Source organism: Miniopterus schreibersii, assembly GCF_964146895.1.
Source record: "Miniopterus schreibersii genome assembly, chromosome: 2".
In the NCBI taxonomy this organism is placed as follows: Eukaryota; Metazoa; Chordata; class Mammalia; order Chiroptera; family Miniopteridae; genus Miniopterus; species Miniopterus schreibersii.
The window spans coordinates 95,584,228-95,610,730 of record NC_138102.1 but is presented as its reverse complement, the minus strand read 5'-3'; the positions used below and the strand labels follow the sequence as shown (position 1 = coordinate 95,610,730).

The following is a 26,503-nucleotide window of genomic DNA, read 5'->3' as shown; positions in this document are numbered from 1 at the left end:
CTTTCCCCAAATGGCTAGCACATTTGTCCAGCATCATGTCAAATAACCTCTTTCCTCCACTGATGTATAGACCATCCAAGGCACAATTTTTCTTTTTTACAAGTATTATATACAGATGGTATGAAATAAAACAGCTAAAGGGGCACACAGTGAACTGTAGCCTTTTACTGACACCTCGTTTCCCTTTGGAGGCAACCCATTAATAATTCCTTGTGTTTCCTTTCAGATATTCTGCATACGAAAATGTAAACATAGGTGGGACATTTAAGTTCTTTCTAGTCTTTCGTTGCCTCAAACACAACTGTAACAAATATAATTACTGCTCAAAGTGCATAAGTAAATCTATAAAACTAAAAGTAGAACCTGATAGGTCAAAGAATGCAGGCATTTGAAAACATGGTATTGTCAAATTGCTCTCCAAAGATACTGCACCATCAATTGATACTTCCATTAAAATGTGTGATAGTTTGACTAATATTTCTCAAGGTTGGGATAATTTTATTGGGTCTGGTGCTCACTTTTCTTTGAGAACTTATTCAGCGCAACAGTTAATAATTATCTAATGGACATTAAATTCACCATTGCAATTCTTTTCTGAACTTCAGTGTTCATTTTGTGAGTAGCATGTACAAAGAAAAAGTCCTCAAGAATCTATAATCTGCCTGGGCGGTGCAGCTCAGTGGTTGAGCGTTGACCCATGAACCAAGATGTCACTTGTTGGATTCTGGATCAGGGCACATGCCCAGGTTGCGGGCTCGATCCCTGTTAGGGGGCGTGTGGGAGGCAACCGATCAATGATGTTTCACTCTCATGGATGTTTCTATGCATCTATCCCTCTCCCTTCCTCTCTCTCTCAAAGAAATCAATAAAAACATATTAAAAATAAAAATTTATAATCTACTGAGTTGAGCTGCAAGTATTTATAATGAATATATGACTAAATGAAATTAGTACTAGATAGAAGTATAGTACTCCAAGCAGCGCAGAAATGTGAACGTGGCTTGCAGCCGTGGAGTTACGGAAGAGCGCTGCTGGCGTTAGCATGGGCGGGAAGAATCACTGTGTGGGGAACGGGTGAGGAGGCATTCTTGGCTGAGAAACAAGATGCCCTGAATTAAGGAGCAGAACCTCTGTATCAGATGGAAGGCACTGAAGTGTTAAAGAGAATGACAGTAACTCACAAGATTGTTAAATTCACCCATAAAAGCTGTTACACAGAAGAAACTAAATGCTAGTTCTCATTTCTAGATTCTGGGGCAAGCGAGTGAGCAACAAGCACAGGAGGCCAACATCACTCAGCTTTCCCAGAGTGGTTCCAAAATGCTAGCTTACATGAAAGGAGGAAAGTAAGGCGGAGGTGATGTCGTTAGTTTTACTCTTTAAAGAGTCAAAACTTGGGCATTCAGTTGTTAATCCTTCCTACGCCAAACAGTGTTGAATTAGCACCCTCCCCTCTCCCAAAGATCGCTTCCTCTCCACTGGCCTCCGCCCCTTCCTGGGAAGCAGCTCTCTCTCAGATCCTTTTTTCATTCAGCAGCCTCAACTATTAACCTGTCCCTTTGGAGGGGAACTGGAACACAAATGCCACAAAAGAATTCTACATAAAATAAAATTTATTATTCAGAATTTTGATAACCACAATTCAACAATTTCTAGTGTTTTGCAAGTACTTATGATCCAAAAATTACTTCTGAATTGAAAATTATGTTCAGTAAAAGCTAAGTTAAAACCTTTTTGAATAAAGCAATCTATACCTCTGGTCTAGGTAAACTATAATATTGTTACAGTCAAATAACACTGTCTTAGATGTGGTTACCCCAAATTATTAGCCAAATCTCTAACTAAACACTATTTTACCAGATTTATGACCAAAATAATAGTTACTCTCATTTGGTAAATACCACTTTATAACAACAACAAACTTCAAATACAGGACATTATTTTTATTTCTTTATTAATAAAGTTATGATTTTTGAAAAAAGTTTAAAATGTTCAGCCTTCATGTCAATGTAGTTAGGCTATCCAAAAGAAAAAGCAAAGAATTAACATTAGTCATGGTCCAAGGTTATACTTATGAGAAACAAATACAAGACTTATGGGTCTCAGTAAGTAAAGACAACCAAATAAACTGTATTTCAAATCTGTTTAAATAAGATTAAAGATCACTTTAAAATAGTGTCCATCTTTTCTTTTAAATGGGCATAGACTCCTCTGCAATCATGTACAAATATAATAAACTTGAATAATGGCTTCTTCAAGCTTTTAATATAAATACAAATCCTTGCTGCTTTATGCAACCCAACAGGATAATACAAAGTGAACTTGTTAGAAAAATATGGACCTTTCTGAATCTATATAGCATTTTAAATTCAAATTGGAAAATATAGTTCAGATTACATGAAACACAGGGATTTCAGGTTTACATATTACCTGTATCTTACGTATTATTACATCTGGTCTTTATGTTGGCTGAAATGCAAAAATATGATTAATTTCTTAATAACAGATTAAAAGTATTTTCCAATGATAACAGTGCTAGTCCTAGAAGAAAATGTAAGCTAAACATATTTGTCACTGTCTACACAGTGCCTCAAATATGCAAATCCTATATACATTTGCTTTAAAGTTTACTGAATGGAAATCTCACATGTCTGATAATCTTGAATTTAATCACTCCTATAAACAAAGTCAAAATCTGCTTTCTAATAGAAATAAAATTCAAGTAAACACTGCATATTTGATTTAATCTTACAAAGTAACTTATGACACATTGAATCATAACCATTAAATATGTAAAAAGATTTTTTAAATCACCCATATGTAAAGATGAAACTAAACTCTGTAAACGTGTCCCTGTTTAATAACTACTCTACTGCAGCTGCTCTTTGGTTTGGCAAAGTGATACTGGGCAGATGACTCAGGGACTATATATTCAAGTAAGTTTGTACCCAGGTAAAATCAAGTCTCCTGTCCACATTATTTTTTTTTTAATGGCAATGGCAAGACCTGAAATTCAATATAATTTTGTTCAAGTGTTTGAAGGACCAAAGACAGTACTAATAAATTTTCACAGGGCTTCATTTTGACCTTTCCCCCCAAAGACTGACAGCATTAATCAATACCAGTTGAAATACCAAAGAGGCAGCCATTCCCTGATTCCCACACCACACCAGTAGGCCCTGATGAAGGGTTGTTAATGTGTATGAATAAACTTAGCCACCAAATATTATTCAGAATGTGGCAAAATATTGGCCATGAATTAAACCAAAGGTAATTAAAAGGCTTTAAATGAAAATTTCTGAAAAGGTGTTTACTATGCTACTAAAGACTATGTTAAATAAAAGAACTTAAAAGAACTGAGAGAGATTACAACATCACAAAAGTGCCTGAATAGGTTAAGGGGGAAAATTGTGCCCTCACTTGTTAATTAGGTGCATGCAAATCCTGATCTAATATTCATAAACAGTACCAGATCATTTCTGAAAGTGTTAAGTTTAAAACATTTACTATTTCCTTATGATATACAAATTGCCAAAATGAATAATGGTTTTGGTTGGTAACTGATATCACTCACTTAATCTACTTAAAAATTTTCTAAAATCAAGATTATTAATACTACAGAGTTGAAATAAAGGTAGAAGATCCATATTATAGTATTCCAAACTATATTTTCAAAGCTAACGCATTCCTTTGGTTCGAAGTGGAAAAAAGTTACTTCCTTTTAAAATCTAATATTAGTATTAGCCAATGTAATTAGACAAATCCTATATATTATAAACCTGAAATAGTTTACTATAAAACTTATGTGAAAAAAATAAAATAATAAAATGTAAGTGACATTAGGAAATTATAGAGCTATCCCTAGTTTACTGTTTGACATATGGAAGGTACTCCAAAAATATTTGTTGGATGAATGAAAAGATTATTTTGCAAAATCAGAAACTGAAGAATGTTAGAGGTTATCCAGTCCAACTCATTGGTAACACCCCCTCCTCTCAATCCCATGTTACAGGTAAGAGAACTATAACCCTAGATAATTATAGATGCTGGTTAAGATTTATCTCTATCCATGACTGTAAGCAATCAATTATTTTGGTTTGTGTGCATATATCTGACTGAACAGTATAAACAGGGATAAACATTTCTACATTGTTTCTCCTTTAACAGATACTGTATTTTTCTTTATAATTAATGCAACAATTCTTGCCACTTAGACTGGATTTCAAAAGGAAAAGAGGATATGTGTCTAGGCAGAAAGATGTTCTGTTAGGTCAGATTTAGTATTTTGCATTTAAGAGTGGAATCCACCTCTCAAGAGACTGAAAGTTTTAAATGACTATTCAGCTTAAAATTTCTTTCCTGAGGGCAGTCTTATGCTAAACAGTTTCACCCTAGTTCAAACTGCATTTTAAGCAACAGTTTAAACTGTTACAGGATTACTGTAAAAAGTTTCAATGTAATTTTTCATCATTACCTAAATTGAAATTTGAAAGTCAATTTAATAGCATGTTGCATTCTACATACTTTAGAACTGAAAATATTTTTAACAACTTACAACAGCCTGCCTATCTTTCTCTTTACTTTTCTTCTAGCCACTTCTACCTATTCCTACTTTGTCCAATATTTCTAAGTGCTTCTGTGGTTTCCTGCATGTATACTAATAAAAATTCAACAAGAAAGTAAATATAACTCAGAGAGAAACAAAAATATTTCTTATACTGCCAAGTTTCCTTTAAACCTTGGGCACAACACTATACAATATTGTTGTATTAATGCTTAGAACTACGCCTTCAATGAATTATACAAATGTGCTCTATGTTTTAAATCATTATATTTAGATATCTTAATCCCTCTGAGTGTTATTGTATAGCCAACAATAAAAAAAATCTTTATTAAAAATGTTGAAAAGTATAAAACAGTAATTATAAATGATCAAACATCCAATTTTTAAAAAGCAGTTATTTTCTCTTCCTTACATAGTACAAGCAACAGTAATTTGGATATTATTATTCAGTTTCGGCCACCATACTGGCCTAGATATACTTCACTTAAGAGAAGTTTTTAGCTTCTGTTTCTAGAGTGATAATTCATATGGACACTAGGAAACAACTCTGATAATGTAACTCAGGTATCAAAAAATACATATGCCATGTTAACATGTGATCTGACATATTATAGCATCTTATAACAGGTAAGCGTTATTTGCAAAGTAAAAGTAAGTCACATTTGTAGCTGTAAGTCAATGCTGGACTTATTTAAGATTAAGGCAGCTTCCTGCTCTGCAGTAGCGCTTCTGTGGTTCCAGCGATCTGTACAAAGGTGTCCTTTTTGAAAAAATATATCTTGTTATAGTTCAATTATTTCATCCCATTGATGATTTTCTTGCAAATAATACTGAAAATATCAGTCCATAATATGTTTTTAGAAACCTATAAAACCAGAAACAATTGTGTTATTAGTTAAAACTTGATTTTTTGTATTTCCGAAAACAAGATTTATTAAATGGTTCTGTGGGTTAAAGTATAAAGCTACTAATATAACAAGATAGGAAAGAAATACTTTAATACTACTATACTGTAATAATAATGATTTTTATAAGAAGTAAATAAGGGATATCACTTTCTTCCTCTGAAGCATCAAGAAAACATTTTAAAACAGGCAGAGCCCTAGTTGGTTTGGCTCAGTGGTAGAGCGCTGGCCTGCGGCCTGAAGGGTCTTGGGTTTGATTCCAGTCAAGGGCATGTACCTCAGTTGCAGGCTCAATCCCTGGCCCTGGTTGGGGGCCTGCTGGAGGCAACCAATCAATGTCTCTCTCTCTCTCTCTCTCTCTCTCTCTCTCTCTTTCTCTCTCTCTCTCTCCTTCTTCTTCTTCTTCTACTCTCTCTGAAAAGTAATGGAAAAATTATCCTCAGGTGAAGATTAAATATATATCTATGTATATATAAAATAGGCAGATTCTCATGGTTCTCCCTTACTGTTAACTTGGACATAATCTGAAGAGACATTTTATCCACACCTTTCTAAGACTGTTGTGGGATATAGGGCAGACTCACAGCAATAGTTCTAGGAACTTCAGCTGGGGATTCTCAACCACCATAAGTGGCAGCCACTATTCTGCCTATAGTAAGAAGAAACAAAGCCAGGACTGAGGCACAACTGCTATACTGCAGTTCTCAGTGGCACTGACCAGGACTGTGACTACCATAAGTGCTCCTGCTGTTCATCTTCAGAGTTCAGCTTCCACACCTGACGTGAGCCTGGCCTGAGTGCCTGTGTTCTGATTCTGTCTGGGTCTCAGGCTCTGGCGTAACTCTGGACCAGGGCTCTAGGTCCTTGGCACAGAACTGAATGCTCACAACAAATGCCATGCAAGGAAGCAGAGGCTTCCCTAAGACTGCAAATGACAACCCTTTTAAAAAAACTAGCCTGAGACAACAGGGACTACAGTAATGAATGTGTTGTCTAAAGCTGTTAGGTTTGTGGGCATTCATTACAGAGCAGTAGGTAACTAAAACACTCTAAGTAGGTTTGTCAAAAATTGAACACCTTCACAAGACATTACTGAGCACTGAGCTCAGATCCTGATTGACTGCAGACAGCTGTTATCCTTAATTTTAGTGTGAGAGACTTCACTACATCCCTGTAGTTCAACTTAAGGTTAGCCATTACCCTCAGGGCTCAGACTGCTGATCCACCAGGACTGTCTTCTGTGGCTCCTGTTTCTGGACACACGGTAAAGAATACCTCATCCATGTACTTGCCTACAGTAAATTGCTTGCTCTTTTACAAAGTAAATAACATCAACGAACCCCTTAAGTATTTTTTCCGCCTTTAATGTTAGTCACTCTTCTCTGGATCAAATTTCAATAGTGGGCAAAAGTCACCTTTTTTTTCATAAATTAATAAATAAGGCGCAGTTAACTAAAAAGGTCAGCTGCCCATATACCAATGCTAAACAATTTTTACTAGTTTCTTCACTAACCTACCAATAAATATTTACTAAAATTGTGCTAGGACTGTAAAGAAAATGGGATTTAAGCAGATATCTTCCAACCTCTCCTGAACTACCTAATTTTGCTGATATAATTGAAAGAGTAGAAAACAGAATGGCAAATTGTTTTGAGATCATGAAATATTCAAATAAACGGTATTTGTTCAAGGAAATTACCTTTGTATGGTCTTACCTTGTTCTGATTCAATTGGTTGGTTATGAACAAGTGGTACTCAGTTTTTTATTGTCACTGTAGCATGGTTATTTGTCCCTGTAAGGACATAATTATATATGATGTGACAAAAAATGACCTAAGTTGCTGGCTAAATAGCAAAATTGATGATTAAAGTAAACGCAACTCTTATGTAAGCACTAAATAGGTATAATGGTGCCAACCATTTGTCTTCTTGTAGCATCTGGAAGTAAAGCAGTGCTAAGAACTGAAAGTCTAGTTTTATGCTTATTTCTGTGAAACTGTCCATTGGCTTTAAAGATGTTCAGCAGCAGTAACTAAGAAGTCTACAAAATTAATCTTTCCCTTGATCTTACACAAGGGATCTAATGATCCGAGTGATACCAATTTTAGAGAATGATTTAAATGCTGTGAAAATCCAAAACGACAAAAAAAATCAGAAAATCTGACGAGTTTTGAAGTTTCAGGGTATTTCTTAGAGTTAGTACAAATTCCTATGAATGTCCAAACTATTTTTCTACAGTGCAAGAACATAATGACAATGTTATTACTATTATTATTAAAAACCACCACAGATATATTCTAGGCTATAACACTAGTAAATGGCCAGATTATATATATTATAGACCCAGGCCTGATTTAAAAGTCCGCATCTATCTTATCATATCAACTGTTCTATAATACATCCATGATTGATGAAGTGATTAACTCATCAAGAAAAGGTTAAAGTACATTCAAGTAAAATCATTTCATAATAAGGCATCAAGGAGTATAACGCTTTTTGAAAAGTTATTTTCAAATAAACAAAAGCTAGGACCCTAAAGAATAATCTTATTTAAGTAGTTTCAGGCATACAACCCCATGATTAGACATTTATATAACTTATGAAGTGATCCCCCTGATAAACCTAGTACCCACCTGACAGCACAGTTACTGCAGTATCACCGACTGTATCCCCGCGACTACTCTGTAACCACCAACTGCACTTCTTAATCCTCCACTTTCAACCATCCCGTCTGGGAACCTTCAAAGTATTCTGTTATCTACTAGTCTGCTTCTGTTCCTGTTCTGCTTGTTTACTTTGTTTTTCAGATTCCACACATAAATGAACTCTTATGGCACTTGTATTTCTCTGACCTATTTCACTCAGCACAATTCCCCCAGGTCTCTCTATGTTGCCACAATGGCAGAATTTCATTCTTTGGGATGGTTGTCATATTCCATTGTATATATGCGCCACTCTTTTATGCTTTAATATATCTTTATTGTTGAAAGTATTACAAATGTCCCCCTTTACCCCCATTGATCCCCTCTACCCTGTACCCCCCCCAAGGCCTTCCCCACACTACTGTCTGTGTCCATGGGTTATGCACATATGCGTATAAGTTCTTAGGTTAATCTCTCCTCACCCCCCCGCCCTTCCCTTTGAGATTCCTGTCTGTTCCACATTTCTATGTCTCAGGATCTATTTTCTTCATCAATTTATTTTGTTCATTAGATTCCACATATGAGTGAGATCATGTGATACTTGTCTTCCTCTGACTGCCTTATTTCACTTAGCATAATACTCTCCAGGTCCCACCATGCTGTCCCAAGAGGAAAGGGATCCTTTGTTTTTATAGCTGCATAGTATTCAAAGGTGTAAATGTCCAAGAAGATGCTTCATATGATTTCAATCATCTTGAACTTGTAAAGACTTGTTTTATGTCCTAAAATATGGTCTATCTTTGAGAATGTCCCATGTGCACTTGAAGAGAATGCTTATTCTCTAGCTTTGGGGTGAAATGTTCTGTAAATGTCAAATCCATCTGATCAAGTGTGTTATTTAGAATCACTGTTTCCTTGTTGATTTCTGTCTAGAAGATCTATCCAGTAAAGTCAGTGGGGTGTTAAAGTCCCCTACTATGACTATATTGCTGTCAATCTCTTCTTTAAAGTCACCCAGAAGTTTTTTTATTATTTTTTAAAATTTCCACCATGTGTGTCTTTTGTTCTGAGGTGGGTCTCTAGTAGACAGCATGTATTTGGATTGTGTTTTCTTATCCATTCAGCTACCCTATGTCTTTTGATTGGAGCATTTAATCCACTTATATTTAAGGTTATTATTGATAGGTATTTATTTATTGCCATTTTATGCCTATGTTTCTCTTTCTATTTCAATTCATTACAGCAGCCCACTTAACATTTCTTGCGCTGCTGGTTTGGTGGTGATAAACTCTTTTTAGCTTTTGGGTTTTTTTTCTGGTCTGGGAAGCTCTTTATTTCACCATGTATTTTGAATGACAGCCTTGCTGGATAGAGTAGTCTTAGTTTCAAATCCTTACTTTTCATTGCGTTGAATACTTCATGCCATTCCCTTCTGGCCTGTAGAGTTTCTGAAGAAAAATCAGCTGACAGTCTTATGGGAGGTCATTTGTAGGGAACAGATTGCTTTTCTCTTGCTGCCTTTAATATTCTTTGTCTTGAATTTTTAGCATTTTAATTATGATGTGTCCAGGCTTGGGCCTCTTTGGGTTCTTGCTGGGGACTCTGTGCTTCCTGAACTTTTCTGACTTTCCTTCACCAGGTTAGGGAAGTTTTCTGCCACTATTTCTTCAAACAGGTTCTCTAACCCTTGCTTAGTTTAAACCTCTCCTGGCACTCCTACGATGCGAACATTGTTATGTTTCATGTTGTCCCACAGCTCCCTTAAACTGTCCTCCTGTTTTTTGTTTTCTTTCTCTTTGGTTCTCTGATTTTTTTCTACCCTCTCTTCTAATTCACTGATCCAATCCTCTGCTTCCTCTGCTGTTTATTCCTTCCAATGGTTTTTTTATTTCTACTATGTCACTTACAGTTTCCATATCTTTTCTCATGCTGTTAAGCATCCTTATAATCAGTATTCTGATCTCTATATCTGAAAGATTGCTTATCTTCATTTCATTTATCTCATCTTCTGAAGAATTCTCTTGTTCTTTCACTTGGGGCTTTTTTTTTTGTCTCCCCATTTTGGCTGCCTGTTTGATTTCTATGTATTCGGTAGATCTGCTAGGACTCCCAGTCTTTTGGAAGGTCTCTGGTGCAGGCCAATGTCAGGCACTGTTTTTGACTTGCCTTCAGTACCCTGTTTGAAGTTTTCTGCACCCCATAGCTTGTGGTTCCCTCTGCTGGGGCTGGGTGAGTTTGGAAAGGACCAATGCACCAAGGTCTGCTTTTCCAAGTCCTAGGTCTAGAAGCAAATCAGGCAAAGACTCAAAGCACCTAGAGGCTGATTGTTATCAGTCTCTTAATGAGCTTCAGGCTATAGGCGACGGCAAGGCTTAAAATCCACAAGGTGGGAGGAGAGGTTCACAAAGGGTGGGGCACTTGCTCCCCCGACCCCCAGGCAAAGGCTGCTTGGTGATAAATGTCTGCCTGAGAAAGATGTCCTCTGCAGTATGGGGGGTTGACTCAGCACAGGAATCCAGATAACTGCCTCTGAGCTCTATCCCCCATTACAGCATCCCTGGATTCTCCTGACACAGCTCTAGTCTACTCTGCCTTCCTCTGCCAGAGCCAAAGGTGAGTGCTGCACACAAACTTTGTGCATTGGCCCTTTAAGAGGGTGCCTGCATTACCAGCCTTCTCTCCCTGGCAGACAGAAATCCAGCTGCTTTTCACAGTCAGATGTTTTGTGGGCACCTTTCTCAGTTCTGGTGCTTTGGGCTGGGAAGCCCAGCTTGGGGTTTAGTGAGAATCTGCCCCCCCCCCCCCCCGCTGAGATATCCCTTCCGTAATTTCAGCTACTGCCTGTGGGAACCTAGCTATCCCTCTTGCACCTCTGTACTTCCTACCAGTCTCTGTGGTCTCTGCTTTACATCCTTGGTTATGAGGGTGCTCCCTAGCTTGTCTTCAGTTGCAGTTGATTATTCAGAATGTTTTTTCTATATTTTAGTTGTAATTCCAGTTTGGTCCAGGGAGAGTGTCTGTGTAGCTTTCCCTCCATCTACCACCATCTTGGAATCTATTTTTTTAAAAATCCTCACCCAAGCCTGGCCGGGCGTGGCTCAGTGGTTAGGCGTCAACCTAGGATCCAGGCGATCAGGGTTTGATTCCCGGTCAGGGCACATGCCCAGGTTGTGGGCTGCAGCCGACCAATGACTCTCTCATCATTGATGTTTCTATCTCTCTCTCTCCCTCTCCTTTCCTCTCTCTGAAATCAATAAAAATATATTTAAAAAAATTAAAAAATTTAAAAAATAATAAATAAATAAAAATCCTCACCCAAGGATATATTCCTTTTTTAAAAAATTGATTTGAGAGAGAGAGGGATAGGAACATCAATGTGAAAGAGAAACACTGATTGATTGGCTCCCATATACACCCCAACTGGGGATGGAATCCACAACCCAGATGTGTGACCTGAACGAGAATTGAACCCACGACCTTTTGGTGTACAGGATGATGTTCCAACTGAGGCATACTGGCCAGGACGCACCACTTCTTTTTTATTCACTCATCTATTGATGGGCATTTAGGTTGCTTCTATATCTTGGCTATATAAATAATACTGCAATGAACATTTGGATGTGCATGTCTTAGTGTTTTGGGTTTCTTTGGATAAATACCCAGAAGTGGAGTTAGTTGCTGGCCATGTCTTTAACTCTTGTTTTAAAGTCTGTTTTGCCCTTGGTTTAAAATCTATTTTGTGTAGTGTAAGTATTGATACCAAAGCTTCTTTATTTTGTTTTGTTTCCATTGTCATGAAATATCTTTTTCCATACCTTTACTTTCAGTCTGTGTTTGCCTTATGATCTGAAGTGAGTCTCTTGTAGACACCATAAGTAAGGGTATTATTATGTTATTCACTCAGTCACCATATGTCTTTAGATTGCAGCATTTAATCCATCTGTATTTAAAGTAATTGTTGATAGATATGTATTTATTGCCATTTTATTATTCTTATTTTTGATGTCTTTTCTTCTTCTTAAAGAAGACCCTTTAACATTTCTTGTAATACTGCTTTGGTGGTTATGAACTCCTTAAGCTTAAGCTTTTTCTTTTCTGGTAAGCTCTTTATCTGTCCTTCAATTCTAAATGATAGCTTTGCTGGGTACAGTAATCTTGGTTGTAGATCCTTGCTTTTTATAACTGAATATTCTGTGCCAATCCCTTCTGGCCTGCAAAGTTTCTTCTGAGAAATCAGCTGACAGTCTTAAGGGAGCCCCCTTGTAGGTCTCTAACGGCTTGTTTCTTTGTTTTATTTATTTTTTTACGTTTTATTGATTTTAGAGAAAAGAAGGGAGAGGGAGAGGGAGAGAGAAACATCAATGGTGAGAGAGTCATTGATCGGCTGCCTCCTAAACACCCCCTACTGGTAACAGGGCCTGCAACCCAGGCATGTGCCCTGACTGGGAATCGAACGATGATCTCCTGCTTTGTAGGTTGATATTCAACCACTGAGCCACACCAGCTGGGCTCTTGCTGCTTTTAAGATTCTCTGTCTTTCACATTTTAATTATGATGTAATTATGTGTGGGCCTCTTTGGGTTTATCTTGTTTGGGACACTGTGCTTCCTGGACTTGTATGTCTATTTCCTTTACCAGGTTAGGAAAGTTTTCCATCATTACTACTTCAAACAGATTTTCAATTTTCCTTGCTTTCTTTCTTCTCCTTCTGGCACCACAATGATGGAATGTTGGTATGCTTGAAGCTGTCCCAGAGGTTCCTTACACTATCCTCTTTTTGAATTCTTCTTTCTTTTTGCAGTTCTGAATGCATATTTTCTGCTTCCTTATCTTCCAAATTGCTGATTTGACCCTCTGCTTCATCTACTCTCCTGTTGATTCCCTGTAATTCATTCTTCATTTCAATTACTGTATTCTTCACTTTTAACTGCCTCTTTTTTATAATTCCCATGTCCTTTTTCATGCTGTTGAAGTTCTCGCTAAATCCTTGAAGTTCTCACTAAGCTCCTTGAGCATCCTTATAATCACTGTTTTGAACTCTGTATCTGGTAGATTGCCTCCATTTCATTTAGTTCTTTTTCTGGAGATTTCTCCTGTTCTTTTATTTGGGATCTGTTTCTTTGTCTCATTTTAACTGCTTCCCTGTGTTTGTTTCTATGTATTAGGTAGAGCTGCTAAGTTCTGGACTTGATAGAGTGGCCTATGTAGTATGTATTCTGTAGGGCCCAGTGGTACAGCCTCCCCAGTCACTTGAGCTGGGGACTCCAGGTGTGCTCCCCTGTGTAGGCTGTGTGCACTGTCCTGTTATAATTGAGTCTTGATTGCTGTTGGCAAGTCACTGGGAAGGACTGATCCCCAGGCTGATCAGCTGCAAGGACCAGCTGCAAGCACTGGCTTTGACTAAACTGGAGAAGCTGCTGTGCAGAGGCACAGAGCACGACTTGATCCCATAGGGCAGGAATTGCTTCAGTGGGGCTTTGGTGCGTGCCAACTCTACCACTTGAGTGTGTTGCTTATAGAGGTGGTTGGGTTGTAATCCAGGGTGGTCTGGTGCTGCTGTCCACTGGGTGTACTAGCTCTGGGTCTCCTGAGAGGTGTAAGGTCAGCCACTACCTGTGCCCTGCCCAGGGTCACTGAGCATGAGCTACAGAGCAATCTGTAGTTGACTGCTACTTGTGCTTACTTGGAGGCATCCAGGAGAAGCCAAGCTGCAACCAAGGCTGGCTGCCACTAATGCCAGGCCTGGAGCCACTTAGCAAGAAGTATGGGATAAGCAAAGGCCAGATGCTGCTTGTTTGAGTGATTTTAGGAAAGTTTGAAGCATGAGCCAGAATAGGCTACTTATATGGAAAAGCCACTGGAAAGGGCTTGGGTGGGCCTGCAAATGGGGAAGGGGGTAGGGAGTCTAAGGGAATCACCAGGGTGAGGCCAACTGTGTTAGCCAGGTTTTTGTGACTCAGCAATGCTGTCCGCCTGGGGGCTCCAGGGGGTGGGGCTCAGAAAAGGAACAATGGCCTCTGCTAGCACTTCTGTCTGGGAGAAAGCTGCCCATCCAACCTTCACCCTGAAGTCAGACAATTCAGTCCCTCCCTGTGTGTCCACATATGTCACCTTTCGAGTTGCTGCCCCTGCACTGGAGCTCAGAGGGTGAATTTGAGTAAGTCAGTCCTCTAAGAGGAACATCTGGAACACTAGGAGCCCTCAGTCTCACTCAGCCACAATTCCCACTATTTTTCACAGCTAGAAGTTATGGGGACTGCGCCTCCTGGCACGGGAGCTCTGGGCTGGGGTTCTGATGTGGGGCTGGGACTGTCACTCCTTAGGAGGGACCACTGCAGCTGATATATCCCTCCCAATGTTTTGTTTTGTTCTGTTTTTTTAATCCTCACCTAAGGATATTTTTTCCATTGCTTTTCAGAGAGAGTGGAAGGGAGGGAGGGAGGGGGAGCGAAGGAGGGGGACAGAGAGAGAAACATTGATGTGGGAGAGACACATCAATTGGTTGCCTCCATATGAGCCCTGACCGCAGCTGGGGATCGAGCCTACAACCGAGGTACATGCCCTCGCCTGGAACTGAACCTGGGACCCTTCAGTGTGTAGGCTGATGCTCTAGCTACTGAGCCAAACTGGCTAGGGCCCTCCCAATTTTTAACTGCCATCTGTGGGTTGGGACCAGCCCATTCTGCATCACGACCCTTCCTACCAGTCTTGATGTGGCTACTTCTGTATATTCCTAGTTGTAGGACTTCTGTTCAGCTAGATTTCAAGTGGTTGTGAATGATAGTTGTTTTGTATTTTAGTTGTAATTTTGATGTGGTTGTGGGAGATTCTGAGTACTACATTTACCTGTGCGGCCATCTTGACCAGAACTTACCTCGCTTAAGTTTTATTCAGATATTATACCAAAAGAACTTTCTATGTCTGAGACAAAGACAGACATGGCTGGGTAACAAAAACCCCCCCCAACACAACCCATCTGTGAACAGAGTAAGACACAGCAGCAGCCACTACACTTCCTCACTCAACCCGCTTCTTCATAAAATCTACCAATAAACACTAACATCCCGTGTGTGTGTGTGTGTGTGTGTGTGTGTATATATGATATTTTATTTAATAGTTTCACCTTTTTAGTATTTTAAAAATCACATTATTTTGATTTTTATACATTAATTCAATCTAGTAAGTTTCATTTTAACCAAATGAAGCAATGTTTTCAGATGCCAATTATTACCTGATCTGACAGTGCCCTCTTCAGATCCATTCTCTGTCCATTGAGATTCACTGTCCAGCAATCGGTTTTTTGATTCACTAAGTGGTTTGATAGGAAAAGGTTGATTTGAGCCAATACTGAAAAGAAGAGCAAATAGTTTAGTAAACAGTTTAATGCTCAATAAAGAATACTTAATTAATAAGCAGCAAATTAATATTCCTTTTCCTAAACATGTGAGAGCAAATCATAAGAGCTCAGTACTCTGAAAAAAACTTAAAGGAAAACATGCCCCAACCTCTCATTAAATGGCTCCCTAGACCCAAGAATCTGTACTCCAACATTGCCAATGAAAACAATTAGGCAAAAGAAAATAGCTTCGGAGGCCAGCCTGAAACATTTTGAATATATGTTAATCAAGAGCCATAAAGTAGCATAAGCACAGGTGACGATCCGTATCTGTGGCCAGGACAAAAAAATTACCTGTCATATCTCAAGGTTTCTGCTTTCTACCTCTGCAGTTTAGATCTAGGGGAGAAAATGATTAAGTGATTTAGTGTAGCCTTATTTTTCTAGCTAACAGATCAGGGAGGGAGGGAACTGGGGAATGATAAAGAAAAAGGAAAAGGGCACTAATATTTGTTGTGTACCTACTATGGGCTAGACACCTGTGCTAGGTGCAGATACACACAGTATTTCAACCTTTGCAAAAAACTTTGGAGGTAGGTATATAGCTGGAAATTGAGGCTTAGATAGTTTAAGTGATTTGTTTAGACCCATAATAAATGCTGGAGCTCTAAGGTCTTAGCTAAGACCTCAGGTTCTAAGGCCTACATGCTTCTGACACTAATATGCAAATTTGTAAAAAATAATTTCTTCTCCCCCACAATTAATTCTATAGTAAGTTCCAAATGTTTCACTTTGACAGAAATATTTCTCTCTTTTTTTAAAAAAATTGATTTTAGCCCAGCCAGGCATGGCTCAGAGGTTGAGCGTCAACTTAGGATCCAGGCGATCGGGGTTCGATTCCTGGTCAGGGCACCTGCCCGGGTTGCAGGCTGCAGCCAATCAATGACTCTCATCATTGATGTTTCTCTCTCTCTCTCTCCATCTCCTTTCCTCTCTCTGAAATAAATAAAGATATATTAAAAAATAAATAAAATTATTAAAAAATAAATAAATTTAAAAAAAAATTGATTTTAGAGAGCGAGAAGAAGGGAAAGAGGGAGGGAGAGAGAGAAATATCGATTTGTTGTCCCACTTATTTATGCATTCATTGGTTGCATCTTGTATGTACCCAGACCAGAGATCAAACCCACAACCTTGGCTATCATGATGACGTTCTATACAACTGAGCTACCCAGCCAGGGACAGAAGTATTTCCATTTTCTTTAAAATTTAATCTAAAGTGAATTACTCTGAATGTATGAGTCAGTTTGCTTGCCATGCAAATACTGAGAAAATATCCTGTATTATGAATGAATAAGAGAAAATTTTATATTTGTATTTTTGAATTCTCAATATTATTTTCATACTACAGGTTAAAATCTGTTTATCAAAATAAAATGGTGAATAGCCTGCTGGTGTGGCTCAGTGGGTGAGTGTCAACCCATGCACCAAAAGGTCGCTGGTTCGATCCCCAGTAGGAGGTGTGCAGGAGGCAGCTGATAGATTCTTCTCTCATTGATATTTCTATCTCTTTCCTTCCTCTCTCTCTAAAAATCAACAAAAATGTATCTTAAAAAAATGAAATGGTCAATAAAATGACTAATTTCATTGGAAAAACACACACAAACTTACATAAACCAATTTAATCAAATCTCAAAAGAATGTCTTAGTTTCTAGGAAAATGCAGTGTATTTAGGGCAGCCTTGCTTCCTAGTTTGCCCAGGCATTTCCAGTTTTATGTGATTGTTCTGATTCAGCTAGTAAGAACAAGCATCTTTCTTACTTTGAAAAATATTCTGGCTTGGATGATAAAATGTATGGTTATCCTAAGCATATTAAGAACATATGCTTATTATCTAAGCATATATATTATATAACAATATAATATATAAGTAGATATATATTATTAACCCTCAGTTAAAAAAAATTTAGCCCTGGCTGGTGTGCCTCAGTTGGTTGGAGTGTCATCCGTACACTGAAAGGTTGAGGGTTCAATTCCTGGTTAGGGCCCATATTCAGGTTGTGGGTTCACCCCTCCTGGGGTGAGTACAGGAGGCCACTCCTCTCTTTCTCCCCCCAAACCAATGAAAACATATCCTCAGGTGAGGATTAAAAAAATAATGATTTTTAAAAATATTTAAATAATTTAAATTAGAAATAGAATTTCTTTTTTGCTATGCATGTTGGCTTACTAAATTACTACTGCATTTATCTATAAGATATGTATGTATCACACATATATTTATAGTTTTTTTTATAATGAATACTGAAAAACTTAATGACAAGAAGCACACCTTCTGGCATATTCATTTTGGTTTGTAACAGAAGCTTGTTCTGGATCCATTCCCACAAGGCGAGTTGGAAAACTGCAACCATCACCCAAACTGCATAATAAAACATATCAGTAATAATTTAAATCATATTAAGTTAAATCAACATTGTCAAATTTAACTCCCATTTTTCAAACATGGTATAAGGAAATTACCATAACTTGTCATTTCAAAGAAAAGTTCCTAAGATTTCTAATTAAAAGGGTGATTAGCCTTCATGGGGGAAAAAACACCTTTTTCTTTTATAATTTACACAGATCTAAAAAGAGTAACTTCTTCTATAATACTTTATGCCAACTATACTTTAATTAAAAAAATTATCTTCTATGACTATTAAGATTATGATGCCTGTGAAGATTAGGATACCTCAAAAACAAGTATTCAAATATCTGGGTAACTGATCTGATCCTCACAATCATTTAAGACATCATACAGGCTCACACTGAAATTGAAAATGTAAGTTCCACACATATTCATTTGACAACATTAAACAAATATTTATTGAATGCTTATTATATTCCAGGTACTATATTAAGTCCTAAGGACCTGGCAGTTAACAAGAGAAAAGGAAATCTCTGCCCTCAAAACGTTTATAATCTAAAAAGTATAGATATGCTTACTTTCATAGTCTAAAAACATCAAAGTTGTGTACAACAGGAACTTTCACTTCCAGCCAAGATGGATTAACTGAGAAATCTGATCTTTAGTATCAACCAGAAAACTGAACAGTATACACAATACTGTTTTCAAAACAGCACAGAACTGTGGTTTGTGAAAGAAGAGAACTGACCAAGTGAGTTCTAGCCTTTGCCAGGACAGGAGGGGACAAAGAGCAAGGTGGTCTCACTGAACGGAGGTGACAGATATAGGAATTTCTAGAAGTTAAGGCAGCTTGAATCTATCAGAGAGAACTGAGGAAGAGGGAGATATACAGAAGCTGAAGCACGAGAAGCTGGAACAACAAATTCAACATTCTTTAAAGGGGTACAAAATTTAAACACTCAGAATTCAAAATGTGCACCATCCAATAAAAAATTACTAGTGCGTGCCCTAGCAGGTTTTGCTCAGTGGTTAGAGCGTCGGCCCATGTACTGAAGGGTCTTGGGTTCAGTTTTGGTCAAGGGCATGTACCTCAGTTGTAGGCTCAATCCCCGGCCCTGGTCAGAGAAGGTGTGGGAGGCAACAAATTGATGTGCCTCTCTCACATCGATGTTCCCCCCCCCCCCCCCCCCCGTCTACTCTCTCAAAAGCAATGTAAAAAACATCCAAGTAGCAGGAAAATGTGACACACGATTGACAAAAAAAGTCAACAGGAAAGAATTAGAAACAAGGACTCTAAAATAGTGATTATATGCCCAGCAGGCGTGGCTCACTGGTTGAGCATAGACCTATGATCCATGAGATAGAGGTTCAATTCCACGTCAGGGCATGTGCTCAGGTTTCAGGCTCAATTCCCAGTAGGGGGGCGTGCAGGAGGCAGCCGATCAATGACTATCTTATCATTGATGTTTCTATCTCTCTCTCTCCCTTCCTCTCTCTGAAATCAATAAAGATATATTTTAAAAAAATAGTGATTATAAATGTCTCTGAATTAACTTGAAAAAGTAGATACAATGAAAAGAGAAATGTAAGATATAAAAAGACCCAAATTGAAATTCTAGAGCTGAAAAATATAATATCTGAAATGAAAAATTAACTAGATTAGCTTAACAGTTGAGTAGACATTACAGAAGAAAAGATCATGAGCTTATAAACACAGCAATAGGAACTATCCAAACTAAAGCAAAGAAAAAAGATGGGAGAGGGAAACAGAGGGAGGGACAGAATAGCAATGACCTGTGAGTCAAAATCAAACAATTTAACCTATGTATATTTATCACTACCAGTATCTGAAAAGGTAGTGGGGGGAGAGCATGGAAGAGGAGGGCTAAGCAGCAAAAAAAACTGAAGACATATGATGAAAATTATTTAAATCTGATGAATACTGTAAAGTCAGATGTAAGAAGCCTAATGAATTCTAGAGAGGATAAACACAAGGAAAACCATCCCAAGGAACATTATCATCAAACTACCTAAAACCAGTGAGAAAGAGAAAATCTTCAAAGTAGCCAGAGGAAAATTTACAAACAGTGCAATAAAGAGGAGTGGGGCTCATTTTTTTGTCACAAGCCAGAAGATAATGAAACTACATTTTTAACTTTTTTTTTTTTTTTGAGAGATAGGGAGAGAGAGAAACATCAACCTGTTGTTCCACTTATTTATGCATTCATTGGTTGATTCTTGTATGTGCCCTGACTGGGGTCAAACCTGCAACCTTGGTTTATTGGGACAATGCTATAACCAACTGAGCTACTACCAGGCCAGGGCCATGGAACCACATTTTTAAAGAAAGAAAAAAATATACCTTAATATTGAAATCTCTGTATACAGAAAATAACCTTATAAAAAAAAGTCTGTGTTCCAACCAGAGTGGAAAAACCTTGCAATACAAAAGACAAAAGATAAAGTACACAGAAGAGAATGGCTCTTGAAGACATAGCAATAGGATCTATCCAATGACACAAAAAAACACTGAACAAAAAAATGGACAGTGCATCAATAAGCTGTGGTTAGAACTTCTTTGAGTGGATACATGTAATTGGAGTCCCTCCAATAATGAGGAGAGGGGGATGAAAGAAGAAATAGTTGAAGAAAAAAACAGCTGAAATATTTTCCAAATCTGATGAAAGTTATAAACTCACAGATCCAGGAAGCTCAATCAATCCTAAGCACTAGAACACAAAGAAAACTATATCAGGGAGCATCAAAATCAAATTTCATGAAACTAGTTACAAATAGAAAATCTTAAAAGCAGCTGGAGAAAAAAGACACATTGCATATACAGTAAAAACGAGAACAGTGACTGCAAACTTCTTAGAAAAACTGCAAGCCAGAAGACAGTGAAGCAACATGTAAAATTCTACACCAAGAAAAAATGTCTTCCAAAAATGAAGGCAAAATAAGTCATTTTCACACAAAAATAGGCAATACAGTTAAGGGAAAAAAATCCCCACAACACTCACAAATATGTCACTTGAATATCAAATATTTTGTCCTCGTCTATAATGACTTTTACATATGGATAGCCTACGATGGCTGTGAATTTCAAAGCATATATTCTCATTTACATTTGAGTAAAAATACATTATGTGTCGAGTCTTCTTTGATTCATGATAAAATAGAATATATAATCTGTGATGGTATTTTTGGAGATATGGCTAATGAGTATAAATTCTTACGATTCTCTACTTCAACTTATTTTCATTTTGAAGAAAAAAGAGTGACCCTTATTTTTTATGAATCATCTTTTTCAACTTTTCATTCAAATCTATGTCCAAACTCTCCTTTACCTTCTCTAATAAAAAAAGAAAAACATTTTATGTAATCAAGTTATTATGGGTTTTCATTCTTAAAGCTAAGAATGTCATTATATATTATAGTCTCTTAAGACATCTAACTATAATTTTCATAATTTCTGAGATCTGCATTTTATAAATTACCTTGAAAATATGGGAAGTAGCCAGTATTTCTTTTCATCACCAAAGACTTGTCTCCAGTTTTTACTGTATCCAAGAGAAAAACCATTTCCATCAGGTCCATATGAAAATGTGGGTGCACGAAATGATTCTGTTATAGGTATACATAAAAAAATTAGTTAATCTATTTAATATTACAGAAGGAATGAAAGTACCAATTTTCTTGTTTTATATATATTTTTTAAGGTTTTTTTTAAAAACAACTGATTTCAGCCCGGCCGGGCGTGGCTCAGCAGTTGAGCGTCGACCTGGGATCCAGGAGATCGGGGTTCGATTCCTGGTCAGGGCACATGCCCGGTTGCAGGCTTGATCAATGACTCTCTCATCATTGATGTTTCTATCTCTCTCTCTGTCTCTTTTCCTTTCTCTGAAATCAATAAAGATATATTTAAAAAAACAAAAAACAAAAAACAACTGATTTCAGAGAGAGGTAAGGGGAGGGAGAGAGAGATAGAAACATCAATGATGAGAGAGAATCATTGAATCACTGATCAGCTGCCTCCTGCACGCCCCCTACGAGGGATCAAGTCCGCAACCCTGGCATGTGCCCTGACTAGGGATCGAACCATGACCTCTTGCTTCATGGGTCAAAGCTCAACCACACAGCAACACTGGCTGGGTTTGTTTTATATCTTTGATATCAAAAACTTTAAATATAGCCTTGGCTGGTGTGGCTTGGTTGGAGTATCGACCCGTACACTAAAAGGTGGCAGGTTCAATTCCTGGTTGGGGCGTGTGTGGGAGGCAACCAATTGATGTTTCTCTCTCTCATCAATGTTTCTCTCTCTCTTTCTCTCCCTTTCTCTCTATAAATCAATAAAATTTAAGAAAGAAAAAAATTATTAAAGAAAATCTTAATAAAAAAGCTATAAATATAATTTAAAATAAATAATATATTTGTAACAGTTAATTAACAAACAACAAATGCTGGCAAGGATGTGGAGAAAATGGAACCCTAGTACACTGCTGGTGGGAATGCAGACTGGTGCAGCCACTGTGGAAAACAGTATGGAGGTTCCTCAAAAAATTAAATATGGACCTGCCATTTGACCCAGTGATCCTACTGCTAGGAATATATCCTAAGAAACCCAAAACACCAATCAGAAAGAACTTATGCACCCCATGTTCATTGCAGTGCCATTTACAATAGCTAAGATCTGGAAACGGCCCAAGTGCTCATCAGTAGATGAGTGGATAAAAAAGCTGTGGTATATTTACACCATGGAATACTATGCAGCTGTGAAAAAGAAGGATCTCTTACCCTTTGGGAGAGCATGAAGGGACCTGGAGAGTATTATGCTAAGTGAAATAAGCCAGTCAGAGAGAGATAAGTACCATATGATCTCACTCATATGGAGAATATACTGAACAAAATAGATCCAGAGACAGAAGCATGGAACAGACTGACGGATCTCAGAGGGAAGGTAGGGGTGGGTGGATGGGTGGGGAGAGATTAATCAAAGAACTTGCATGCATGTATGCGTAACCCATGGACACGGACAATAGTGTGGGGAAGGCCTGTGGGGGGGCAGATGTGGGATGGAGGGCATCAATGGGGGGGAAAAGAGGACATATGTAATACTTTCAACAATAAAGATAAATTTTTTTAAAAAAGATAAATTTCTGAAATGTATTTCAGAAAAAAATACCTCGGAATATTTCACCACCCTTATAAAAATGTGAAAATAATGATCTAATATTACTGAAAACCTACTAAACTGTGTTTAATATATCTTACTTTTCTTTTATATTTATTTATTTATTTATTTAATAAGAGTTTATTTAAACCAAACTGGTGGCATGCTGGGAAGCAAGATCTCAAAATGATCCTCTTTTTAAAGATTCTTACTCTTGCAACTTTACTCATTCATTATTTACACACTTCCTACTATGTGCTTGATGGCACACTACCAGGTGTTTGGGGCCCAAAGATAAATTAGATGAAATTCTTACCAAAGAACCCAAAGTCTAACAAAATTCCAATGTGATAGAGATATGTGTGTACTGAGGGTGTGGTAGAGGAAGGTGAAATATGGAGGAGGTGATACTTGAGAATGATCTTAAACAAGGAATAACAGGTGAGGAAGCAGATGGTGATTAAAGAACATTTTTTTAAAAAATATGTTTTTATTGATTTTAGAGAGAGAGGAAGGGGGAGGGAGAGAGAAACATCGATCAGCTGCCTAACCTGCCTATGTGCTGTGACCTGCGACTTCATGGTGCATGGGATGATAATCGATGAACTGAGCCACACCGGCCAGGGATACAGACCATTCTTTTAAGCTTGGGTGTAAAGTGATATAGAGGGAGGGTTAGAGAAAGATTTAAGTTTCACCAAATAAATGTATTTTTTTTAATTTAAAAATAGACTGCATTTCAGCATGTTTTATAAGCTAAAGATAAGAAGCTAGGGAGAGCTTGATTGGGAAACATTGGTAATATAGAAAAGTAATGTAAAAATTGATTGAAGAAAATTCTAGAAGAAATGGGAGTGCTTCTAGAAGAGTGCAAAAGATTAGCCTTAGATTACTAAAAAAGACCTATCTTATCCTCGGAAGTTAGAGGAAGGGTAACAGTGATGGATTTGAAAGTAAAAATGTTTGTGTGAGGTTATAAAGGTAGGGAGATAACAATTTACTTGTGACAACTTCTAATTCTTCTATGAAGGGCTCACAAATTGGGTAAGAAAATTAGGGAGAATGGTGAAAATCTGTAATAACTATTGTAGGTAATATCAGGTGACAACCTGATCAGAAACACTACATTACTCCCAAATAGAGGTGAGGGCCCAAGTGAGGGCTGAAACTTTAAGTCTGTAGTTTAACAATTTCTATGAGAGTGAGACTGCCTTCACTGGCTTCCTACAACCGGATTCACATGTACATAAAATGGACAGCTAGAGTAACCCAAGTCATGGATTAGCAAATGCATTATGGGAGAAAGCCTAGAGGCAGGTATAAAGTGAAGGTGCAGTCAAGAATTGTTAAAGTCACTTACTGCAGGCTCTAGAATGGAAAAGAGTGGGAAATGAAACCAGAAGGGAGAGAAACACTTGGAAGAGAAGTGCTGGAAAACAGAGGACTCAGTAATCTAAAAAAGGAATTAGAGTACAGAAAAGGGAGAGCTTAAAGGACAAAGATTGTGGTTAGAAAATGGAAATTTAAGTTGAATATTTCAGGGGCTCTTCAGTTCCAAGCAATGAAAAGGTTCAGTGTTTAGTATGGAAATGATTGGCACCAGAATCAAAGGGACTAGCCTGCCTGTTTGGGATGATAGTAGACTACAGAAACTCTTAATGTGGGGAAATTATCTCAAGGTATGTAGGTGACAGTTATGAAGAAGGGTAGAGGTAATACCCCAAAGGACAGAATAAGATACCTTCAAAGGACAGAAAGACAACAATCTGGAAGAAGCAATGGAGAACCAGCCAACGCCCAGGGATGTGGAGGGTGAGGCTGTAAGGGAGTGCTGCGCTAGGGTAATGTTTTTACAAAGTGCAGATTAAAATACCTTAATAGTGTGTAAAATTCATTCAGTGGTTATAACCATGGAATTATTTAAGGAACTAAAACAGAAAATATTAGCGTACACTGCACATAGTAGAGCTAAATAATATTTTGTAAAACTTTTATTTTATTTACATAAATTTATAAATATGTGTGCACACACTAGGTTATAGAAAATGATGCATTTCTTACTGTAGTCACTGGCCAAAAAAAGTTTGGAAAAGATTGTTTAAAGGGAACAATAAGTTTCCCAGGAAGCACTGGCCTTTCAAATACCCACACAGGTTGGGTGGGAAATTAATGACCTGAGCTGGGTGGGGACTGTGGCAAATGGTGTTCTTACCCCATTTAAAGCAGTGAACTACTACTTAGCTCTGACTAAATGATGCTGGGTGGAAAAAAGGGCCCACAAAATAGACTTACCAGTTTTGAAAAGAAATCTATTTTTCTATGTAAAATCTCTAAGTTTTTAGCTGTTGTGTAAGATCTTAAGGGGTAGACTTTGCAGGTAGGCTGCACTTTGTCATCTCTGATTAAAGGTAAGAAAATGGCAAGAAATTCTATGAAGAGGAATAACAAATTAATGAATGGATACAAGGAAGTTTATTTATACAGAAAAGGGATGAAGGCACAACAGAACTGGAGAGCTCAACAGTGAAGAGTGAGCTGAGATAGGAATGACACAGAAATCCTTTACTCTGGAAGCCCGTCATTCCTTACAGGACTCAGTTGGACACAAATTGAAAATGACCCAAAAATGAAAGTATCTGAATGTCTCCCTAGAATGTCTTCATCCTTCTCTATTAAAATCTGTCCCCTTGTAATTTACCTGGCAGACACATGGCTTTACATGACAAGGGAGGCTTGGTAGCTTTCTTATGAAACACTGCAACAAATCCCTATTTTGTATCTTAGAACATTAGCTGATAATTAAATATATCAATTATAGCACAGTGGTGCTGCTTACATGCCAATAGCTCAGTTTGCACAATGCCACATCACCTTGTTTTTCAAATGTTTGTCCAATTATTTGACTACCTTACTGAATTCTTCCCCTATATTTCACTTTAAAAAATGAGCAATGCTGATATTAGTGATATAAGTTCCATTGTCAACTGACACAAAGATAGAAATGATTCACCACGTCAAAAACACTATTCCTTAGCCTCAATCATGAAACATTGTGGGAAAAAGTAAAGAACTTATATTTTAGCTAAACAATAAGCTGTAATTAAGGATTTAAAAAACTTTTTTAGCAATCTGAGAATGAACCGCCTTATTAACATGTAAATCTACTATTCATCTTTCATAAATTAATTTTTGAAGACACTGTAAATGCAGGAAAGAGCCTTTATTAACATTTATAACATGGTTTGTTCTCTACTTTTATATACAATGCACTACTGAAAAAAAATACAAAAGTCAATCTTGCTTCTTCAACCTTCTTTAAAATAATGAACCTTTACATTTACATATACCCATTGTTCCTGTCCAGTCACGGTAAATTTTCACATACAATTATTTTATGCTTCTTTATCATCTATTGGCCTCATCTAGATTTCATATTCATTTGTGGTCATTTTCCTAAATAATTATGATTTATTTT

The 26,503-nt window shown here is 37.5% G+C and overlaps 1 protein-coding gene across 5 annotated transcripts in view; it reads right to left on the bottom strand.

The window, feature by feature from the left end:
- Window positions 1-1,956: 1,956 nt before the first annotated feature.
- Window positions 1,957-26,503, bottom strand: part of ZDHHC20 (zDHHC palmitoyltransferase 20) — a 77,103-nt gene continuing 52,556 nt past the window's right edge. For 2 of the 5 annotated variants that reach the window (XM_081129511.1, XM_081129508.1), the window contains 5 exons: window positions 21,356-21,482; window positions 17,781-17,870; window positions 15,343-15,458; window positions 7,185-7,262; window positions 1,957-5,429 (listed from right to left, as the gene is read on the bottom strand). In XM_081129511.1, coding sequence (XP_080985637.1) covers window positions 7,225-7,262; window positions 15,343-15,458; window positions 17,781-17,870; window positions 21,356-21,482 — 371 coding nt within the window. In that variant the 3' untranslated portion in view covers window positions 1,957-5,429; window positions 7,185-7,224. The remainder of the gene's footprint in view (window positions 5,430-7,184; window positions 7,263-15,342; window positions 15,459-17,780; window positions 17,871-21,355; window positions 21,483-26,503) is intronic. The other 3 variants (XR_013998254.1, XM_081129509.1, XM_081129510.1) reach the window with 3 other exon arrangements.